We start from the raw sequence: 24,165 nt of genomic DNA on the forward strand, positions 1-24,165 counted from the left end.
CGTTTATGCCGAGAAACGATGGAGGGGCCCAATGCACGCCTTTTGTTGGATCGATTGCGTGTCCATGATGTGAGTTACTTAGATATTGATCTTACTTGCATTGGTTTATGCTAAATTTTCTGTTCTAACGACATTGTAACTGTTTTGATACAGTTTCTGTGGGAGCCTTATTCTTCTGTCGAGGTTGCTGCTGTTATTCATCTCGAGATACTAGTTGAGGAGCACCGTAGGCTTTGGACTGCCCTCACTAGCCTGATATATTTTGCGGCGATTGAGTGGCACCAGGTTGATAGGGTGCTACCACAGTTCGGCGGTGTTCAGCATCTCCCTCAGCCGGCTCTGAACATAGATTGGTTACATGCAAAGGATGGCAGGGGTGGTGACCGGTGGTTCCCCACATATTACCGGGAGTGGCATCAGTATTGGGACTCTCGGGTTCAGTCAGTCATATGGGTTGATCGAGTCCCTGACCCCGGTCCATCATCAGAGTACCTGGATTGGTGGTGCCGTGTGGCGCACAGATTCCTATCCCTGGATGATGCATTCCAGGATCCGAGGCCGATTTTGTTGTCTGAGGAGGCACGTCACAGAGGGTTGTCCCAGGCTCCTCCCAGGGTGCACGTTTACGACAGACCGGATAACAGGCGAGTCGATCGCCGTCGTCGCATAGGCACCAGGACGACGGATCGAGAGTGGCGGGAGTTCGCCCACCGTTTGGAGGAGAACCTCCCTGGACCTGAGCATGGGGATGCAGTGGATTATCGTGTTCCTCGACGCAGAGCCAGACGTCAGCCTGGGCGGGATGGTCGTGCAGGGGCTCGAGGTCCAGGACCATCCGTTGGGGATGATGGCACGCAGCACGCTGTTGGTGAGGATGTAGGTGTTTCAGCGTCAGCTATGGATCAGCCGACGTTCGATGTGGGTAGTAGCTCTCAGCTCTTTGCGAACATGCCCCCACATGCATTTGCTGAGTTTACTACGGCGGCTGTCGGGATGGAGATCGATGATCCCGTTACTCAGTCAGAGTTCTACATGGATATAGCAGACATGCTCAGGGATGATGATGGTACCCATTATAGGCCACAGATGGCTGATGACCCTGCCCAGTTCCCTGATCAGCAGCCACGGGTTGACGACGTTCAGGGTCAGCTGCCTGTTGACCTGAACCAGCCTGCAGCATCCCCGTCTGATCCCTGGTTCACCTTAGGAGGGACACCTGCTTCCGCATTTAGTGCTGTTCCCGGACAGCCATCAGCACCAGCGGCAGATCAGAGGCCGAGGCGACTTAGACGTCCTCCATTGTGTGGCACAGGAGGTCACCTGCTTCGTCAGTTTGACGATGATGATAGTGACACCATTGAGGATTCTGATTAGTTATGTCATATTCTCATGTCTAGTATGAACTTTGTCAGTTTATTTACTTAGCATCTTAGTGAGATGTCTTATCTTTATGGTTTTGTATAATGTTATGTTTATTTTCATGTCTAGTATGAACTTTGTCAGTTTATTTGTACTTGTATAATGTTATGTTATTTCATTCAGAATTATCATGCGCATTTTTAATGATACAAAAGTAAATCAGTTCAAACATATAAATTAAACGCAATTTACTAATACGAAATTAGCGCATTAAAATAACATGTTGGCAGTCATAGACTTAACCAACCATACATGGCTAAAAAAAACTAAAACCACATAGACCACATCATAAACGCAATTTACTAATACGAAATTAGCGCATTAAAATAACATGTTGGCAGTCATAGACTTAACCAACCATACATGGCTAAAAAAAACTAAAACCACATAGAACACATCATAAACGGCATGATCTCTAGGCTTACCCTCCACCAGTCTGTCTTCGCTGGTCACAGTTCCTGCGCGTATGGCCAGGCTGACGGCATAACCCACAGCGCTTAGGTTGGTTCTCCTGAGACTGATCCATACTACCACGGATCCTGGTTGCCCTAGGACGACCCTCCTTTGCACGCCTCAAGTCAGGGTCAGGTATGATAGTTGGCCCTCCATATGGAGGCCACAGTCCTTCAGGGATAGGTGGATAAAAACCCTGCTTGTAAACGTTGAACACCTCACTCATACGATATACCTCGTGAACATATGACGCCCAATTAAGGCGGGAGTATGCGCAACACGCAATGGCATGGCAACAAGGATAGTGTAGCGCCTGAAAGTGGCCACAGTCGCATGTGTTATCTTTAAGGGAAACCCTATAGCTTCCCAGTGAGAAGCTCCCGGTTGGTGTTGTCTCGGCGACCGTGTACTCGGATTGATGCCTGTCATACAACGTCACCGTGAAGCACCTAGAGTCTCTTATATTCCGATCAATAGCCTTGACCAAGGCCTGACAAAACTCATGCCCAGCACCAATTTGTGCCTCTGCTGCCTGTCCGCGGACCACAAACAGCTGAGCAAGCCTCCCGTAAGTTGACTTAGCCAAAGATGTGACCGGGAGGTTGCGAGTTCCCTTTAACACCGAGTTCACACATTCACTAATGTTGGTTGTCATGTGCCCGAACCTTCGACCGCTATCCTCATGTTGGGTCCATTTGTCGTACTCCATCCGGTTGGCCCAGTCACACATTGCTGGATTCTCAGTCCGCATGATGTCGAACCAGTAATAGAACTCTGCTTCAGTCTTTGCGTAGGCAGCATTCACAAGCATCCTCCTTGAGTCCTTACCTTTGAACGTAAGGGCAAAATTGGCCGCCACATGCCGAATACAGTACGCTCGGAAAGCACGGGGAGGGAGCCAGCCGTTCTCCGGTGCCTCAAGCGCTGCCTTGATTCCATTATGCCTGTCAGAGATAACAAGGATACCCTCCTGAGGAGTTACATGCTCTCGTAGGTTGGACAAGAAGAATGACCACGACTCTGCATTCTCACCCTCCACAAGGGCAAATGCAATCGGCAGGATGTTCGAGTTCCCATCCTGCGCTATTGCCAACAGCAGCGTTCCTCCATACTTACCATACAGGTGGGTACCATCAATACTGACAAGGGGCTTGCAATGACGGAATGCCTCAATGCACGGTGGAAATGTCCAGAAAAGTCGGTGAAAGTACACCGTCGACTCGTCAATCTCACCACGAAGCCGAACGGGAGAGGTCTTCAACACCGTGATTGTTCCAGGCATTGTTGACTGGACCCCTAACATCCAACGTGGCAGGTCCGCGTACGACTCTTCCCAATCGCCATATATTTGTGCCACTGCCTTCTGCTTGGCCATCCAGACCTTCCTGTAGCTAGGCCGGAACCCGTAATCAGCTTCTGTAGCTTCTTGCAAAACCTTTACCGTAACCGCAGCGTCTGCCCTAACCAACGGAAGAATCCTTGCACAGATAACGTGGTAATCCAGCTGGCGGTGATCACTCGAAATAGAGGTTGCCAAGCATGTGTGTGGCCCGTTGTACCTCCTAACCTCCCAAGTGCCCTTGCGTGCACGCAGGGCTACTCGAATCAACCAAGTACAACCCTTCTCGAATTCCTTGCATTTTCCATGATACTTCAGATGATCTGATTCAATGACTCTGTACTCAACACCTCGCCGGATGCTATAGTCCTTCACACTCAGCACAGCTTCATCCTTGTTTTGGAATGATTGCCCGATCTGAAATTCTGTAGAAGAGCCCCCGACTATGTTACCTCCGTCCTCCTGTTGAGCCAGAGCATCCAAGTTTAGTGTCGAGAAGTGTGGAGGGTACTGTTGAGAGGCAGAACTTGAAGGCATATGCTGCGTATGTGGATTTGCACCTGTGTCATCGTCACTGTCCCCTGCGATATCAACAGGCTCCTGCTCAGAGTCATCGTCACACATTGCGTTCTCTACTCGATCGGGTCCACCGAAGCCTTCCATATAAGTTAACAGGCCACCCCCAGTGCCGACATCGTGAGGAGGCTCATCGACTGCTGCATTCTCCAAAGTTACAGAACCAACAACCTCTCCTCGGCCTAAATCCACTGCGAATGAAGGGGATGCTATCGGTTGATGACACGGTCTGACGGTAGGCATGGAACTAGATGCACCTCCGGCGGCAGTGGAGCCAGGAACTGGAGCGGATGCCCCAGAACTTTCAACACCGACCTCCAACTTCGCGAACAACTCATGGATTCTGATCTCCGGAAAACTCCTTACGCAATGGAACAAAACCCTAAGATCTTCGTCAGCCTTAACCACAAAGGTATCATACTTAACACCGGTCGAGACAACTGCGATGGGGATCTTGTAGTATAGTTTCTTCACCCACTTGCTACCAAACACGCCAAGCTTCTGCAAGATGCTGTTCTTCAAATCTGATAAGGAGCTTGACGAACTGATGAAAACACTCAGTGGTTCTCTATCAGTGAACTTCACACCCTCGCTTTTGCTTTTTTTAATTTTGCCACAGCAATGCACTAAGGCTAGAAAACTCTCTCCCTCACCTGCCATTGTGAAAATGATCTCTGATGGAGCTTTAATCACTCACATATATATAGAGTTTCAGTGATTGTAAACCGTGGCAACATTCAGGGTATTATGCACAACTCTCCTCCAACATAAACCGTGGTAGGTCATAGAGGTTTATACTCATCTCTTTTTCCTCATAAACCGTGGTAATCTACCACGGTTTATGCATGCCTTGCTTTCTTCATAAACCGTGGGAACCTCCCACGGTTTACGTGTAAACCCTAAACCGTGCTAACCTCCCACGGATTACATATAATTGAATTTGCACATTCACGTAGGAGAAATCCATTTTATGTATTTGGGTAAACATTTCAACCAATTTGTTTATTTTAGTAAATTGCCCTAATAGTAATAATAGTTAAATAATTTTTTAGTTTAATCGAATTTTATCAGGTTTGATCAAGTTTATTTATACAATTTTATCGAATTTGATTAAATTAGACTAAATTAATTAGTTAATCGATTTAAATAATGCTCTAACCCAAAGACTATAATTAATGATCGGATGACTGTATTTATAATTATGCTTTGTGGATTTATACTTAGAGTAATAAATCAAATTCAACCGAGTTAAATAATAAGATTTGAAATAATATTAAACATAAATAATTTTTATTATGTTAAATCAGTTTAATTGGACTTGATTAATAAAAAAATTGAACGTGTAATATTATTTTGGTTAATTAGTTATAATAGTAATAATAGAAAAAAAACTTGAATGCTAACCAGTTATAATAGTAATAATAGTTAAACAATTATTTTTTAGTTTAATCGAATTTTATCAGTTTTGATCAAGTTTATTTATATAATTTTATCGAATTTGATCAAATTAGACCAAATTAATTATTTAATCGATTTAAATAATGGTCTAACCCAAAAAAGACTGAATGACCGTAATTATAATTATACTTTGTAGATTTATAATTAGAGTAATATTATACCTTTAAATTATTTTTATGAACCAAATTTAACTAAATTAAATAATATGAATTTAAAATAATATTAAATATAAATAATTTTTATTATGTTAAATCAATTTAGTTAGAATTAATTAATAAAAAAAATTGAACGTGTAACATTATTTTGATTAATTAGTTATAATAGTAATAATAGAAAAAAACTTGAATCCTAGCTAGTTATAATAGTAATAATAGTTAAATAATTTTATTTTTAGTTTAATCAAATTTTATCAGATTTGATCGAGTTTATTTACACAATTTTATCGAATTTGACCAAATTAGGCCAAATTAATTAATCGATTTAGATAATGGTCTAATCCAAAGACTAAAGTTAATGACCGAATGATCGTATTTATAACTATATTTTGTAAATTTATAATTAAAGTAATGCTACTATTGATCGAAAAATATTTTTGATACAAGTAAGATGAATCAAAACAAGGTGTATGGCCTTTTCGAAGAAGATACAGGATCGGGATGAAGTTGAAAGTAATCAATTCTAACTTAGGATTTGATTGTGTTGTCGATCGGAAAAGTCAAATCGAGTAAGAGTCTCGATTCGAAGAATAGGAAGAGTTTTCGAAGAGCTGTTCGAGTGTTGATGAAAGTGGAAATTTGTGGCTTATATCACACGAGGAAAATATTGGAAATATCCACAATCACACAATGGAAACGGTTACCAAAAGTGATTGCATTTCAATTTGTGATTTTTCATTTAATTGTAATTAATTATCATCAAATTATTCGTTATGTAAGATAGTCTATAAATACTATGAAGTGTTAAGGAATATGAGTTAGAACTTTCACTCAGAAAAAATACTCTAAGCATTCTCACATCTCAGCGATTCCCTGAGTTTGCAATCGAGTTACACTTTCTTCTTTAATTCATTTTCTTTTCTATAAAATTTAACATTTCAATTAAGTTTATTCTTCCAGTGTTCTTTATTTCCTTTGTCTATTTAATCTTTCCGCACTTCATTCTGTTTGATTAGTCTTTCAATTTAATTTAAATCATCGTTATTGCTTTTCTTTTAATTTTCAAGCAAATCTTCCTTTTCATAATTTATTTAGTTTTTATTTAAGAACTTTAATTTCCAAACTGCATTTATTAATTTTACAAATTTATTATATTTTTATTGTCAAAACTCGTCTAATCGAAGACGCTTTGATGCACTTCTAGAAAACCGGTACTCGCATAGAGGAGTTGGTTTCGCTCCCAGACCATTAGAATCGAACCACCATCGATTTGCTAAAAATCGACAGAACAAATTGGCACGCCCAGTGGGACAATTTTAAATCAAAGTGTGTCAAAATAACTGCTTTCTAGTCATTTCTTAGTATATGCGATTACGAAGTGGGAAGATCATTCACATGGCTGATGAATTATCAAATGTGAATGATAGTTCTTCCACCAATAATAGCATACCAGTATCCATGCAACAAGCCGACGTGTCTTCACGTTCGGAAGCTAAGGTGCAATTGGAATTGAAAGCATAGTCGTTACGACTATTCATACTGGAAATGTTGGATGCAATACTCGTCCACGTGGCCTTGCACCACCGTATCAACCTCCATTAACCGCTAGTTGGCTCCCTTATGGTCTTCCTGCTGGTTATACCCCACCGATGGGCGGATTTATGCTACCTATCCGCTTTGGGAATACCAATGGAGTGAATAATATGAAAAACCCACAACAACACTCTGAATATTCTCGTGAGTATCATATGGACTCCACTTCAAATGCTACCAATTCAATGGCAGTATATCGACAACAAGTGGAGGAGAATCACCATGATTTGGTTAATTTATTGACTTAGTAAATGACTATAATCTTGAACCCATGATGGCCGATCATGAATCGAGATTTGAGCATCTTGCTAGGCAAGATGAGAGGATTGCTCAAATCATCGATTATGATAAAGGCGAGAGGCATAATGCTCGAGGAACTAATGAGGGGATGGAAAATATTTTTCAAAATGAAAATCATATTCCAAATCGAGAAAATCCTCGCATGGTTCATCGACATGAGAATGCCGATAATGTTTTACATGGATTACGTGGTGATCGTTATCAGGTCACCCGAATCGTAGAGGAGGTTTTAAATTGGGTTGGATTAAATATTGGTTTTATGAATCAGCCACATTTTGTGTCTGCTTTTTCCTAAGTAGTTCAAATGGCCGAAGTGCTAAGAGGAATGAAAAATCCAAAAATAACCATAAAATTTGCTGTAGAAGTTGGAGAATCGACAATTGAACATGTTTCTCGTTATTTGGTCGAGATTGGGAACCTAGCCAATGATGAAAATTTGAAAATGAAAATTTTTTCTTCGTCATTGACGAAGAATGCATTTACATGGTTCTCGAATCTTAGACCAAATTCGATTACAACATGGAATCAGTTGGAAACTGCTTTTCATGCTCAGTTTTACCGAGTGGAAATGAATGTAGCAGTTACCAATTTAGTAGCTTTGAAACATGAAGATGGTGAAACCATCGACGATTATTTAATACATTTCAAAAATGTTAGAAGTAGGTGCTATGTGACATTACCTGAAAATGAGATAGTGAAAATAGCAACTATGGGGTTTGGATTTTATATGCGCAGGAAATTGCTTAATGTGCATATTCCTGACTTGGCTCACCTGGCTGAAAAGGTTCGGCAGACTGAGCTTATGAAAAAGGAGAAAGAAAAACATAGAACTGAACAGAGGTCGAAAAGTAAACCGTTTACTCAAAAAGAGAAGGTTGCTTATGTAACTATGGAATCCTCAGAGGAGGAAATCGATTTTGAAACAGAAGTCGATTTGGCCAAACTTAAGAAAGGCCCTCCATATGTTTGTTCTTTATTAAAAAAACTCCCTGGTAGTGAAAAGTCGAATGATTCAAAACTTAAAAGTGGAAAGAAATATAGTTTTGATATCTCAAAATCTGATCAGATTTTCGATGTGTTGCTTAAAGATAAACAGTTGGTTTTACCTGAGGGTAGAACTTTGCTTTCCGTAAAAGATTTGAAAGGAAAGCCTTATTGCAAATTTTATCAAGCAATAAGTCATTCGACTAACAGTTGTGTCCGTTTCAGGGATTTAATTCAAGAGGCAAACATGAAAGAATGTTTGAAATTTGATGATGGCAAGAAGGAGATGAAAGTTGATGTAGATCCTTTCGAAACTGATGCAGTTATGTGGAACCCTATTTTTGTGTGAATATGCTAGGAATGTCTTACGATTTTGATGTGGCTCTTGATGATTTCGAGTCACAAGTAAGATCTGTGTATCCTAGAACATGGGATGATTTGTTTGACTTCTAGTCCAGTAAAAGATCAAAGACCGGGACGTATCTCTGTGTCCACGGTGTAATGCTATTTTTGATGCTGAAGCAGCAGCAATTTTCAAAAAGGAAAGAATGAAAAAGGAGTTGGCTCACAGGGAGGAACACGCACGTCAAAGACAGCCAATTCGATGTGTGGAGGGCTCAAGTTCTAAAATCTCTCAACATGATGTGACCACCCCTTTAAGCTGATCTCATGCTATTGGTGTTCAGTGGATTAGAAACTGTCAAGATTTTCAAAGGCGCGATCACTTGTATCGACGTAATCCTCAATGGGGGCATCGAGCACCATCTCGAAATCAATATGCCACTTATCGAGGGCGAGCTAGAGGATACCCAAGAGGAAGAGGTGGAAGAAGAAGTTTCAACCAGAATAAGAAACTTCAAATTGATGCAGGAAAAGAAGCAAGCAAGGGGGCAACTCCCTCTGTGCATTTCCGAATTGTCTTTCCTTCTGATGGGGAGACTTATCCCAAAGAGATTCAATTTCTAGCAAAGATGGAAAAAGGGAAGGCAGTTGCTCAGTCTTCTGGGATAGATAAACATAAAGACGTCGATATCGATGAGGAATATTTTGACGAAGGAGATGATGACATGGTAGGGACGATTTCGATAATTCCTACTGAGTACCTTAGAGAATGTGAAGGTAATCCGGATGAGGATTATGATCAGGAGGATGAATAGGCTTTCTCTTTTATTCACATAGAAGATGAGCCAGGTTTTTTCTCTTGCCCTACTAAGAGACAAATGTCTCATTTGCGTCCCCTTCACATTGTTGCTGTTGTGAATGGGTTCAAAATAAACAAGGTACTAATTGATGGTGGGGTAGTAATAAGTCTCTTGCCTGAAAGAATGTTAGGAAAAGTAGGGAAACATTTCGAGGAGTTGGTCCCTACAAACATCATTGTGACTGATTTTAGTGGAAATTCTACGCCAGCAAATGAGTTGGTCACATTGACGATGAAAGTGGGGTCTTTGGAGAGACACTCTGTATTTGTGGTAGTGCCATCAAAAGCTAGTTATAATGTCTTATTTGGGAGAGATTGGATCCATGGAGTAGGTGCTGTATCATCTACAGTGCATCAGAGTGTGCTTCTATGGACTAAAGAAGGCAAGCCTGAAATTGTCAAAGCAGATTTGAGTCTTTATGTCGAACAGATGCATGTCGATTTTAGGATATATAATCATAAATTGAAGCCTTTAAATGTTGATCGATCTCTGAATTCTTATAATTATGAAGGGTGCTACTTGACTTCAAAAGGACTTTTAGTGAAGTTACGCTATCTGGATATACCCTTCAAGCCGACGGGTTGGGATTGTTCTTCTTGAAGACTTCGAAAGGCTAAACCATGTACCAGGTTGAGGAAGTTTCCGATTACCTGGTAACTTTGCATAATTATTTAAATAATTTCCAAATTTTAGAAAATAAAGATGATTCTTCTGATAAAGTTGAATCAGATAGGAGTAGTAAATCTACTAGTTGTAGTATGTTTGTTTCGACACCTCTAGTCGAATGTAGTTATGATTCTTCTATTACTTGTAATGAAGTTAATGATGTGAGTCGGACTGCCGATTTAATAGCAGAGGCTCATTGTGTGGAAATAAATGTAATAATGAATTAATCAATGATCAAGTTTCTTTAATCTCTGATTCCATTGATTTTACTTGCGATTGTATTTATGATTTGGAGCCTTTGGAATTTGAAAAGTATTCAATCGAAGATGACCATTATAAAGGGTTTGAATCTCAATATCCTTTAGAAGAAATTAATTTGGGGACTCATGATGATGTTCGAATTACATATGTTTGTAAAAATCTTGTTGATCCTTTTCGAACTGAGCTTTTCGATCTGTTACATGAGTTTAAAGATTGCTTCACATGGGATTATCATGAAATGCCTGGTCTCGATCATTCATTAGTAGAACATCGATTAGCATTAAAACCGAATGCTCGACATGTGAAACAAACCCCAAGACGTTTTGCTCCTGAAATCAATGTGAAAATTAAAGAAGAGATGGAACGCTTGATCAAAGCAAAATTTATTCGAACTGATCGTTATGTGGAGTGGGTGTCGAATATTGTTCCAGTGATGAAGAAAAATGGAAAATTGAGGGTATGTATCGATTTTCGAGATTTAAATAATGCTACCTCAAAGGATGAATATTTCATGACAATTGCGGATATGTTAATAGATTCTGCAGCAGAAAATGAAATCCTTAGTTTCATGGACGGTTATTTTAGATATAACCAAATTTTTATTGCGGAATATGATGTGGCTAAAACTGCCTTCCGTTCTCCTGGAGCGTTGGGTACGTATGAGTGGATGGTTATGCCTTTTGGTTTGAAAAATGCTGGAGCAACTTATCAACAGGAAATGAATGCCATTTTCCATGAGTTTATTGGAAAATTTATGGAGGTGTATATCGATGACGTGATGGTCAAATCGATTTCTATAAGTCAACATATAGACCACTTAAGAAAAGCATTTTTGACTATGAGAAAGAAATGATTAAAAATGAATCATTTGAAATGTGCTTTTGGGGTATTGGCTGGAAACTTTTTAGGTTTTGTTGTTCATAAAAAGGGGATAGCTATCGATAAGAATAAAGTAGATGCAATATTATCTTTGTCTGCACCTAAATCGAAAAAAGAAGTACAATCGTTTTTGGGGAAGATTAATTATCTTCGAAGGTTCATTTCGAATCTTTCAGATCGAACAAGGGTGTTTGCGCCTTTAATAAAATTAAAGAATGGTTCAAAATTCGAATGGACCATAGAGCATCAGTTAGCATTCGATTCAATTAAAACATATTTATCTAAAGTCCCAATTATGGTGAATGTTCGTCTATTTGAACCTTTAAAATTGTACATTGCTGCATCTGAAGATACTATATGGTGTATGTTAGCCCAGGACAGTGAAAACGGATATGAGAGGGCTGTTTACTACCTTAGTCGAGTCTTAACCGATATCAAGATGAGGTATTTCCTGATCGAGAAATTATGTTTGTCATTATATCATGCTTGTATGAAATTAAAATGTTATATGGTGGCTAAATCGGTAAAGGTGATTGCACAGACCGATGTCATTAAGTATATACTTAGTTTTCCTATGCTAAGGGGGCGTTTGGGAAAATGGATGTTGGCATTAACGGAATTCGATTTGCAGTATGTCCCAGTAAAGACTGTTAAAGGACAGGTCATTGCAAATTTTCTTGTGGATAATTCGAAAGATCTGAATGACCAGGGGGCAAATATAGTTGATGTAGAGGTCAACTATTGGAAATTGTATTTCGATTGATCTAAGCACAAAGATGGTGCAGGGGTTGGAATCCTCATTATCTCACCAGAGGGTATTCCATCAGAATTTTTGTTCGAATTAAAATCTCCTTTCTCTAATAATGTCGCTGAGTATGAGGCTTTAATTTTAGGTCTCGAAATTTTAATCGACAAAGGAGCTTTAGAGGTTCAAATTCTAGGTGATTCACAGTTGGTTTTAAAGCAGTTGTCAAAGGAGTTTAAATGTAATAATGAGACGTTACAGAAATATTTAGTAACTGCTTGGGAGTTGTTAATGTCTTTTCGAAAGGTATCTTTGGTACATATCCCTAGAATTCATAATGAAATTGCCAATGAGTTGGCTCAAATTGCTTCGAGGTATCGAATTAGCCCAGAAACTATTAAGAAGTTATCTAGTATCCATCAAATTTTATTGCCAGCAAATGAAAGAGAAGTGATATGTATGAATGAGTGGGAGGACTCTGATTGGAGAAAGACTATTGCTCAGTATTTGAAAGATCCCAATACCACAGTCGATAGAAAATAAAATTACGAGCAATGAATTTCGTTTTATTGGCTGATGAATTATATAAAAAAAGGGATTGATGGAAGTTTGATGAGATGTTTGAGTCGAGAAGATTAGAATATTGCTTTGGGTGAAGTTCATAATGGAATTTGTGGTGCTCATCAGGCATGAAAGAAAATGAGATGGGTGTTATATCGCAATCATGTATACTGGCCATCTATGATAAAAGATTGTATTGATTATGCAAAGGCATGTCAAGAATGTCAGAAACATGGGTCGATACAACAAATTCTAGCAACCGAATTACATTCGATAATAAAGCCTTGGCCATTTAGAGGTTGGGCTTTGGATCTAATTGGGTTGATTCATCCTCCTTCATCGAAATAACACAAGTTTATTTTGGTGGCTATTGATTATTTCACAAAATGGGTTGAGGCTATTCCATTAGTAGAAGTTAGTCAAAATGAGATAATCGACTTTATCGAGAAAAATATTATCCATCGATTTGGAATTCCTCAAACTTTAAGTACTGACCAAGGAACTATGTTTACTGGCCAACGAATTAAAAATTTTGCGGCCTCAAGAAATATTAATATGGTTACTTCGATTCCCTATTATGCACAAGCTAATGGGCAAGTAGAAGCAGCGCATAAGATATTGATAGGCTTGATTAAAAAACATATCGGGAATAGGCCTCGAACATGGCATGAGATTTTAAGTCAAGTATTATGGGCTTATCGAAACTCACCAAGAGGTTCGACAGGGACTTCAGCTTATAAATTAGTATATGGCCATGATGCAGTATTGCAATTAGAGATTAATTTAAATACTTTAAGAGTATCGAAACAGAATGATTTTCCTGTTGATGATTATTGGAATGCAATGTTTGATGAGTTGAATGAATTGGATTCAGAGCGAATTTTGGCACTTGAAAATGTAATTTGACAAAAAGAAAGTATTGCTCGAAGTTATAATCATCGAATCAAAGAAAAATCTTTTAAGATAGGAGAATTAGTTTTGAAAGTTGTTTTACCTATGGAAAAGAAATCGATATTTTTGGGTAAGTGGTCCCATAGTTGGGAAGGTCCTTTTCAAGTGATAGGTAAATATTCTGGGAATGTCTATTAGATTAAAGATATTGAGTCGGGAAAAGTGATTAACTCGATTAATGGGAAATACTTGAAACTTTTCTATTGTTGGCAAGCATAAAAAGTTAACATATACGGAAAGCTTAAGAAATAATAACCATTACAAAGTAAAATTAAAAATAAAGTTATAAGTAAAAGGGATTCAAGGTGCCAATAGTTTTTGCCAAATCAGAGCGCAGCTTTGTTCTCTTGTTTTTCAGGAGTGTAAGCATTTCAATCTGCTTGAACTTGTCAGCTTGAATTTTCTCAAGTTATTTTTCATATTCTCCTCGTTCGGTATCGAGTGAGACAAGTTTTTGGATAAGGAGATGCTGCTCTTGTTGGGCTGCAGCAAGAGGTTTGGCTATAGTGGCTCGATTTTGGCGAATGGTAGCAAGTTGTTTTTGAATTTGAGCCAATTCTACTTCGAGTCTTGCTTCTTCTTGATCATGGAAAGCTTGTACAGAGATAGCATGAGAGATTTTCAGATCAAATTCTTCACGAGAAGCTTGAATGGGTTGAGCAGTTGCAAGAATATTGTCTATTTTTGATTTGGCTACGACTTCTTTATTTTCAGTTTCTTGAAGTTGAAACTAAGACGCAACACTCTCATTGAGAAGTAGTTTGAATTCTTGAATCGAAGCAGAATATGGTGTGTTGGTTGGGAATTTAAAAGAGAATTTCAAAACATCAGCCAAGATTTGATTGAGAATTGGATTATTAACCTAGGCGGTAGGAGGATGATCCAAGAGCTTGATGAGTGATCGAAGTTGTCCCCGAGTGGTAGAATCTAATTCGATCAAAGGCCTTGATGTGGTAGGTCTTGAAATTGTTGGTGCAGGTACTAGTACCTTATTTTCTTGGATGATTTTATTTAAAACAGAAGTCAGATCTTCCAAAGTAGCACTGGTTGAAGTGGTAGGAACATTTGATGTTTCTGGTCTTGGTCCTAGAGAAGTTTGGAGTGAAGGATCAGGTTGCAACTCTGGAGGGGTTTCTACAACCTTAGATCGAGAAGAATCTGAATTAGTGGTGTCAGCAGCCTTAGAAGCAGAATCGGAGTCTGGAACCGTTTGGTTCTCTTCAGTTGGGGCAGCTTGATTGTTGAGTGAGGGTGATTCAAGTGGATGGGTTCCTTTTGGAGATTGCTACAGAGGATTTTCTGTCAGGTCGATCACTTGTGTTGCGTGGAGAAGAGGTGGACGAGGAGCAGGAATTGATTGTAGAGATCCTGTGAATTGAATTGAATCATGTGATGTGAAATGATCTGGGTCATTTTGTTGTTGAGGGATTAACTGATCGAGAACTCCAGTAAAAGAAGCAGCATGGGCAACATTAATGGGCTAATATAAAAGGTACACAATTATGAGTTTAAGATCTATTTTAAACTAAGTAAGAAGTGTATAGTGATAGGTGTGTTACCTGAGGAATTCTGGATCTTAGTATTAGTTGAGTGCCAGGATCAGAATTGGCTGCCTCTTCCAATTGAGAGGAAACAACAAGAGAATCTTTATTGGCTGATTCACTCTCATCCGCGCTCTCGCTTGACGATTGCAAAATTAGCTGTTAAAAATCCAAGATCAATTATGTTTTGAAAAAGTACATAAGAGTAATATTCAGAAGATGTTTCGAATTTGAAAGTAGAGTCATGAATAGAAGGATTACTCTGCGAGAAGTCCTAGTAGGAGTTCTTTTGATCTTATGTGGTGGTGGCCGAGCAGCTTTAGCTTTCCCTTTATGTGATCTTTTTGGAGAATTTTTAGTAACAGCTGTTCGAATAGCAGTTTACTGAATGTCTTCTAAGGTATGGGTATATCTTGAGTAATAAGCAGTCCACCATTCGAGACAGGATTTAGTGATAAATGAACTGCGTTCATAAACCAAGAAGTTGAAGCGGTCTCTTCGTTTTTGATTTTTTGAAAGACAAGTATTGAAATCTTCCTGTGAAGTCAGAGTGATTTGGCAGAATGGTTCACTGTGTCGAGGCTGAGGAGTTGGGATAGCATGAGAGAATCCCAATTGTCTTGCGATTAAATGGGGAGCATACAAGGTTATTTTGAATCTTTCTTTCTTGTACTGTGGCAGCCCTATTGGTATCACTTGAACTGCCAAAAGATGTGCCCAAGTTCGATTTTCAAGATCGCTTTCCTTATTAGTGTTTGGAAAGAGTAAACGATCGAGCCAGACAGGACCGCAGTTGCGGCGTAAAAAAGGAGTGAAGTTGAGTTAATCATTATCAAAATTTTTGCAAGAATGAAAAGGATGAAAACAGACCAAAATTTGTCTTCATTCGATTGGGTGTCTAGGAAATTGGGTTTGTATTCGGATAAACGAAAACCCTCGATGTGTTGTTTGTCAGTGCTACCCCCTACAGGTTTTATCATGTAATTTTCGAAAATAGCAGTCAGCCATAATTGAAGAAGTCAAAGTGGACCTCCTGTGTTGTTTATTTTGTTGTCTCGGAGGTCATAGACAAGTAAGCCAAGTTCTTCGAAAATGTGCCCGAGAAGAAGTTTGGCCAAGTTGAAAACTTTTTTCTCATGTAAAAGAGCAGCTAAGGGAAGGAAGATTTTTGACACCTGAACACTTCGAGAGCAGAACAAAACTGCATTTAGCCAGTAGAATAAAAAGGCTATATATTCATCATTAGTGATTTCTGTACCATCTTCGTCCATGTTATGAGCGATGAAGTCACTGTAATGGACACTGAAAGTGACATTGTATTGATGCTGAGGTTGCATGTCAGGAGTGCAGTCTGAAAAATTTATCGGGAGCCCTGTAATAGCGGCTACATTAAGGAGAGACATTCTAATCATTCCACAAGGAAAGTGGAAATTATTGGTAGTTTAGTTCCAGAAACATGTCACTGCTCCAATCATCCAAGGATGTGTAGTGAGTGAAAAGTGAGAAAGTCTCAACAGTTCTTGTATTCCTAGGGTTCCCCAGGAAGCACCCTTTGTGGGTTCGAGGCGTTGATACCAAGTTGTAAAATCAAACCCTCGAGGCTTAATTTTTGGGTTGTTTCGAAAAGGTTTCTGATTGATAAAGTTAGAAATGTTAAAAGCTTGGTTTATCAATAAATCTTCTCCTTCAGCATTTGAGAAGAACGAAGCTTTTTGTTTGCCCTTTCAAGAGTTTCAATCGGCCCGAAAAAACAATGTGTATCTGCACCAATTGTAAAAGGGATAAGAATCCTGTTATCGTTGGTTTGAAGATGGGGGTCATGAATAATTTCATCATTAATTTGATTAAGGATGCAAAGAACTGGCGGTGATGGTGGTGCAATGGCATGGTCTTTATCTTGAGTAGTGGTACGGGAGGAGGAACCAGCCATTGTCGAGGAGAATTGAAGGTTGGAGGTTTTTGTGAGAAAGTTTTGATGCGAAGTTCAGAAAATAATGAATTTAGGAGACTCAAATGAAGTAAGAATGGTGAAATTTAAAAGTATTGCTGTAGCCGTTACTGTGGAAGAGATACAGATAGAGGTAACTTCGTGAAGAAGATGAAGTGGTGGAAAGAGAAAACGTAAGTCTTGAAAGACGTGTCGAGTGGATCAGTAATAATGGGAAGTTTAAATGTCAATTATTATTGGTTTGAAAACTGACGTTTTTTGGATTAAGTGTTTTATTGATTTGATAGTAATATCGAAGCCAACCACATTAATCCAAGGGAGAAATTTGTTGATCAAAAAATATTTTTGATACAAGTAAGATGAATCGAAACAAGGTATATGGCCTTTTCGAAGAAGATACAGGGTTGGGATGAAGTTGAAAGTAATCAGCTCTAACTTAGGATTCGATTATGTTGTCGATCGAAAAAGTCAAATCGAGTAAGAGTCTCGATTTGAAGAATTAGGAAGAGCTTTTGAAGAGCTGTTTGAGTATTGATGGAAGCGGAAAAGTTTGTGGCTTTTATCACACGAGGAAAATATTGAAAATATCCACAATCACACAATGGGAACAATTACAAAGAGTGATTGCATTTCAATTTGTGATTTTTCATTTAATTGTAATTAATTATCATCAAATTAACCGTTATGTAAGATAGTCTATAAATACTATGAAGTGTTAAGGAATAGGAGTTGGAACTTTCACTAAAAAAAAAAACACTCTAAGCATTCTCACATCTCAGCGATTCCCTGAGTTTGCAATCGAGTTACACTTTATGTAGGGTTCCTTCCACTTTCTTCTTCAATTCATTTTCTTTTCTGTAAAATTTAACATTTCAATTAAGTTTATTCTTCCAGTATTCTTTATTTCCTTTGTCTATTTAATCTTTTCGTACTTCATTCTGTTTAATTAGTCTTTTAATTTAATTTAAATCATCGTTATTGTCTTTCTTTTAATTTTCAAGCAAATCTTTCTTTTCATAATTTATTTAGTTTTTATTTAAGAACTTTAATTTTTGATCTGCATTTATTAATTTTACAAATTTATTCTATTTTTTATTGTCAAAACTTGTCTAATTGAAGACGCTTTGATGCACTTCTAGAAAATTGGTACTCGCACAGAGGAGTTGGTTTTGCTTCCAAACCATTAGAATCGAACCACCATCGATTTGACAAAAATTGACAAAACAGTTACACATCTAAATTTTTTTATAAATTAAGTCTAATTAAATCAAATAATAAAATTTGAAATAAAGTTAGATATAACTAATTTTTAGGGCAATTTACCTCTATAAAATAAATCCTGAAAACTTTTACTTGTTTCACTTTCTATATAATCCGTGGGAGCCAACCACGGTTTCAAAATTATACATAAACCGTGGCTAACAGCAAATGATTACATGCAATTCATGCTCAACGTAAATCGTGGGAGGCAGCCACGGTTTACCTTCGGTGAATGCAACACATAAACCGTGGGAGGCAGCCACGGTTTATGAGAAAGATTTTGTGTGCATAAAATCTTGGAGGCAGCCACGGTTTATGCATGAGTGGCTATGTGAAGTTGGGTGGCTGAGAGAGAATCCGAGGAGTTTTGTGGTTTATGGCCTCACCAAACTTGTTTACGTTTTAATACGATTTGAATTGTATTAGTATATTTTTATTTTTTAAAATCAATTTAATTTTATGTAAATAATTAGAATTTTAAATTATAAAATTTGTATTAGTTTGTAATTTAAAATTTAAATAGACATAATTTAAATTAATAATTTATAAAATTGTATGTATTCGTATTATTGTATTCATATGAATATTTGTAACAAACTATAACTAACTATAAGTTTACAAATATAATACTATAAGTTTACAAATATGATACTATATAAATCAATGATATGTGTAAACTTATAGTTAGTTATTGTAATTGTGTAAAATAAAGTACTTTACAAGGATATTTATTGAAACTAATATGTTAATTATTTATATACTTAATTTGGACACTATAATTTCGCATTAAGATAAAAAAACTATTAAAATTATAATGGCTTATTATAATCAACCACTATTAATATTATTGCACATCATTCGGCCACTATATTTATAATTCAATGATTATAATGTAATTTGAAGTAGTCTAAAGTCAAAATACATGATATAAGACATCCAACACAATTACATTGTGAACTTTACATATATACTCAGTAAAAAATAAATAGGCATATTAATTCAAAAATTAAATTATACCACTCAATGATATTATCAGATGATAATTTAAAATGTTGAGGATAAATAGAAATAAAAGATAAAATTAGATGATAATTAAATACATTTATATTATTTTCAAATTAAAAGAATATATTTATTTAAAATAATATGATTACGTTTATTTAAATTTAAAAATTTTTAATAAGAATATATTTATTTAAAATATTAAAATTTAAAATTTTAAATAAACCTATTTATATTAATTTTAAATTTTATTTAAAATAATACGAATATGTTTATTTAAATTAAAAAATTAAAATAATAAGAGTACATTTATTTAAAAAATTAATTTAAAAATAATATAAATGTATTTATTTATTAGTTAAAAACTAACAACTGTTATTTTTTTAAATCGAATAAATATAATTAATCATATGAGTATAATAGTAAAAAAAATCATATGAATACAATAATACGAATACATACAATTTTATAAATTATTAATTTAAATTATGTCTATTTAAATTTTAAATTACAAACTAATACAAATTTTATAATTTAAAATTTTAATTATTTATATAAAATTAAATTGATTAAAAATAAAAATATACTAATACAATTCAAATCATATTAAAACGTTAAAACATAAAGCTCCTCGAATTTTCTCTCAGCCACCCAATTTCACATAGCCGCTCATGCATAAACCGTGGCTGGTTCTAAGGTTTTATGCACACACCATCTTCTTCATAAACCGTGACTGCCACCCACGATTTTCATATTCCATTCTCCAAAAGTAAACAGTGGCTGCTTTCCACGATTTATGTTCAGCTTTCTTTGCACGTAAATCTTTGCTGTCAGGCATGGTTTATGTGTATTTGGAAAACCGTGGTGGTTAGTTCTCACGGATTATATAAAAATTGAAACAAGACATACACGTAACCAGTTTCCAATTGTTGTAATCAGGTAAAAGTTTCTCACATTTATTTTATATAGATAAATTATCCTAATTTTTATTATGTTAAATCTATTTAGCTAGATTTGATTAATAAAAAAATTGTACGTATAGCATTATTCTAATTATAATAGAAAAGTTGAATGCTAGGCATTTATTTTTTATTTAGGAGTTTACTTTAGCAAACATGAAAAGCAATTACATAGTTTCAAGTGGAAAGAAGATAGTAGTAATAGAAACGGCGTGTGATGCCGGCCACCATAGTTCAATGAAATGAAAAGAGGCGTTATTATTATAGTCAATGCAGTAATCAAGCATGCCAAGGAACTATAGGCATTAACATGTGGAATATACAAAGATTTTTTTAACTTAATTATGCATCTGAATAGTGAGTGATGAGTGTAGCCAAACATTCAACATCTTTGACCCTCTTTTCCATCACATGCATACATGGAGTACCTATCATAGGATCCGTACCCAAACGGCACTAAGAAAAAGAAAGAGAAAGACGAAGTATTTACAGTACTTGTCTTAGGGAAACGTTTTGGAAAAAAATGAAAATTGTCACGTGCTGCAACTTTTGCGGTACCGTCCTCGTGAATTGACACGAGTGGCCGCCCCCTTTTCATAATGGCACGTGTTCCACATTTTTTAGTTAAGCATTTCATCTTATTACTAACTAGTATTTATTAGTTTAATCCACACCTGCTAATGCTAATTTATTGAAATTCAATTAAGCTTTTACTACCATTTTAATTATAGAGTACCCAAAACTCAATTAAACTTCAGGTATTCTATAATAGTATTAGCACCTACCCTTCATCCTCTGCTTCCTTTGATTCTCTCTCTCTCTCTCTCTCTCTCTCTCTCTCATTCACTAACTCAGACCCACTTCAATAAGATCAAAGTTGAAGATGATGATGGGTTTGGTCAAATGGGTCAACTTGTTCATCATATTTCATTTGTTTGGTGCTGCAACAACAACAAAACCCATCATGGCAGCCTCAGATTCTTCCAAGTTTCTGAATTTGGCGAAGGAACCTTGGGTATTTGATTGGATGGTTGAGATCAGGAGGAAGATTCATGAGAATCCAGAACTGGGGTATGAGGAATTTAAGACAAGTGAGCTTGTAAGGACCGAATTGGACAAGCTTGGGATCCCATACAAATACCCAGTTGCGGTAACAGGTGTTATTGCTTTCATAGGAACAAAAAAGCCTCCTTTTGTTGCAATTAGAGCTGACATGGATGCTCTCCCTATGCAGGTTCTCAACTAGATTAGTAGATTTCATCTCTTAGTCTCTCTCTCATATCTATGCTCACCATGTGTTTGTTGAATGATTTTGACTTTTTCATTTTTTTTCTTTTTTGCCAAAAAAAAGAGGATTATGAATTTTATCCTGGTTTTCCTTCCTTTTTTGGGCCAAGAAGGTCTTCAAGTTTTAGTCAAAATAAAGTCTTCTTTTCCAATTTGTGGGTCTATGTTTAAATGTTCTGTACTAAGCGGCAACTGTTTCATCTATATTTCCATTTATATTTATTGTTTTTTGATGTTTGGGATATGTGTACCTTAGGAACTGGTGGAATGGGAGCACAAGAGTAAAGTGCAAGGCAAGATGCATGCATGCGGTCATGATGCTCATGTTGCTATGCTTCTTGGTGCTGCAAAGATCCTCAAAGAGCATGAAAAAGATATCCAAGTGTGTGTTTTGATCCCCCCCTTTTTTTGTGCTCCCTAAATAATTATATGTTTTGTTGATAAACTGATTTTTCAAATCATTTACAATGTGTGTGTGTGGTCATTACTCTCCAGTTTGCCATCTTCTAAATCTCAAGAATGTTTGTGGCTCTGCTGTTAAAGTTACTGTCTTTTTTATAATGCATATGTAAATGTCAAACATGGTTATGTGTTTGATACATGCCAAGATTGCTGCGACCATTCTATTAATACATCCATGATTGTTGTTATTGTAACAAACGCATCATCTAGGAGCATTATGGCTAACCATTCTTTTTTCTAAATTGGCATGTTTTTTGGTTTTATGTATTTATGTATCCGTGATATCATTCCATATATTTTTCTGTAGGGAACTGTAGTTCTTGTTTTTCAACCTGCAGAGGAAGGAGGTGGAGGGGCTAAGGAAATTTTAGATGCTGGAGCCTTAGAAAATGTTTCTGCCATATTTGGATTGCATGTCGCACCGAAGTTACCTATAGGCGTAGTGGCATCTAGATCTGGTTCTTTCTTTGCCGGAAGTGGCTTCTTTGAAGCAATAATAAGTGGCAAGGGAGGTCATGCAGCCATTCCTCAGCATTCTATAGACCCCATATTGGCAGCTTCTAATGTGATTGTTAGCTTACAACATATAATTTCTCGCGAGGCTGATCCTCTGGATTCGCAGGTAAACTTATTTTCTTCCTTTCTGGTCATGCTATTTGTTCATATTTGATCTTATTTTATCCTTAATTACTGCCTTAAAACAATCAATTTTTACCACATCAAGTATTTTGCAGAGACAAAGATAAGGTTGCAAATCAATTTCTTCATCTATGATTTGCTTCCTTTGCTTTCACATTCTTATTTAAGTTTAATTTCGAAGTATCAGTTCCACCCTTTTGTTACTTTGCTTAATTTGAGACATTGTGTTTGTTTAGCATTCTACAAAGGCATTATGAACCTCTATTATGAGTTATTTAAGAGTAGAGATTGTTGGAGTCACACTGTCATGTCCACTGTCTTGGTTTTTTGAAGGGGAAAATGTTGGGAAACATTCCATAACTTCATCTTTTCACAAAGACTATTGAATATAAAAACTAAAAAATAAAATAAAACAAAAATATTTTTCCAGATGTAATTCCTTGTCTAGAAAAGCATTCTCCTTTGTCTTTCTGACATAAAACACATAAAACATATCCCCACAGGTTGTGACGGTAGCGAAATTCCAAGGAGGTGGTGCATTCAATGTTATTCCAGATTCTGTCACAATCGGTGGGACTTTCCGAGCTTTCTCAACAGGGAGTTTTATGCAACTGAGACAGCGGATTGAGCAGGTATGTCACAGAGAAATGTGATATGATTTTCTGGTCATCAATTCACCATCTTCTGTATGTTTCTCATAGCAGTGTATTAGGGACTAGGAAGGGATTTGAGTTCCCTAATAAGTTTCACATGTTAAGGTCATGGTGGAAAGAGACTTAGATCTACTCACATTAGAAACTCTGTTGAGCTTTTGCAAAGTCTTTTTGTTTGTCTTTTTGTTTCAGGTTGTTTTCACTGGTTTTTAGAAAACACTGAAAATGGAAACAGAAGATAAAATGCAAAACAAACATATCTTTATCTTCCTATACTATTCTCTTCTGATTTTTTCCAACATTTGTGCAGGTTATTACTAAGCAAGCTTCCGTGCAAAGGTGCAATGCAACGGTCAGCTTTCTGGACGACAAGCCTTTCTTCCCTCCAACTGTAAACCATGCAGAATTGCATGACTATTTCCAAAGTGTAGCCGGAAGCGTGCTCGGCGGCGATAAAGTGATTGACATACAACCATTGATGGGATCGGAGGACTTTTCGTTCTACCAACAGGTCATTCCCGGTTACTTCTTCCTCCTTGGAATGGAGAACACGGCGGTTGAACACCTCGAATCGCCACACTCTCCCCATTTCAAAGTAAACGAAGATGCACTCCCTTATGGAGCTGCACTTCATGCTTCATTAGCTGCTAACTATCTTCTCAAAATTCATCAAGACTTGCCAGTGGTAAAGGAGAAACACCATGATGAATTATAACACACATCATATCATCATGCTTTCCGCTTCACACATACCTTATTTGTAAATCTATTACATTCACAGTGAAGTCATTTGAGATCATTGGCAATGACCATATATATTGGAACAAATATTAGAAAATAATCCACAATTTTTCAGATAATTAATTATTCAT

General features: G+C 37.0%; 2 protein-coding genes across 5 annotated transcripts; both read left to right on the top strand.

Annotated features, from left to right (window-relative positions):
• The first annotated feature begins 9,497 nt into the window (after window positions 1–9,497).
• LOC140174362 (uncharacterized) lies at window positions 9,498–11,259 on the top strand. Its single transcript, XM_072198807.1, has 3 exons — window positions 9,498–10,059; window positions 10,173–10,357; window positions 10,459–11,259. The coding sequence occupies exons 1-3, from the start codon at window positions 9,498–9,500 to the stop codon at window positions 11,257–11,259; spliced, it is 1,548 nt and encodes a 515-aa protein (XP_072054908.1).
• Window positions 11,260–20,724: 9,465 nt separating this feature from the next.
• LOC112703079 (IAA-amino acid hydrolase ILR1-like 4) lies at window positions 20,725–24,153 on the top strand. Of its 4 annotated transcripts, XM_025754392.3 has the most exons (5): window positions 20,725–21,486; window positions 21,796–21,921; window positions 22,309–22,623; window positions 23,144–23,272; window positions 23,604–24,153. In XM_025754392.3, the coding sequence occupies exons 1-5, from the start codon at window positions 21,136–21,138 to the stop codon at window positions 24,006–24,008; spliced, it is 1,326 nt and encodes a 441-aa protein (XP_025610177.1). In that variant the 5' UTR covers window positions 20,725–21,135; the 3' UTR covers window positions 24,009–24,153. The 4 variants fall into 4 exon arrangements, with proteins under 4 accessions (XP_025610177.1, XP_025610179.1, XP_025610178.1 ...); XM_025754394.3 differs by lacking the exon at window positions 23,144–23,272; XM_025754393.3 differs by lacking the exon at window positions 21,796–21,921 and having other exon boundaries at window positions 20,938–21,486.
• Window positions 24,154–24,165: the final 12 nt, after the last annotated feature.

This window comes from Arachis hypogaea, chromosome 7 (genome assembly GCF_003086295.3).
Source record: "Arachis hypogaea cultivar Tifrunner chromosome 7, arahy.Tifrunner.gnm2.J5K5, whole genome shotgun sequence".
Classification (NCBI taxonomy): domain Eukaryota; kingdom Viridiplantae; phylum Streptophyta; class Magnoliopsida; order Fabales; family Fabaceae; genus Arachis; species Arachis hypogaea.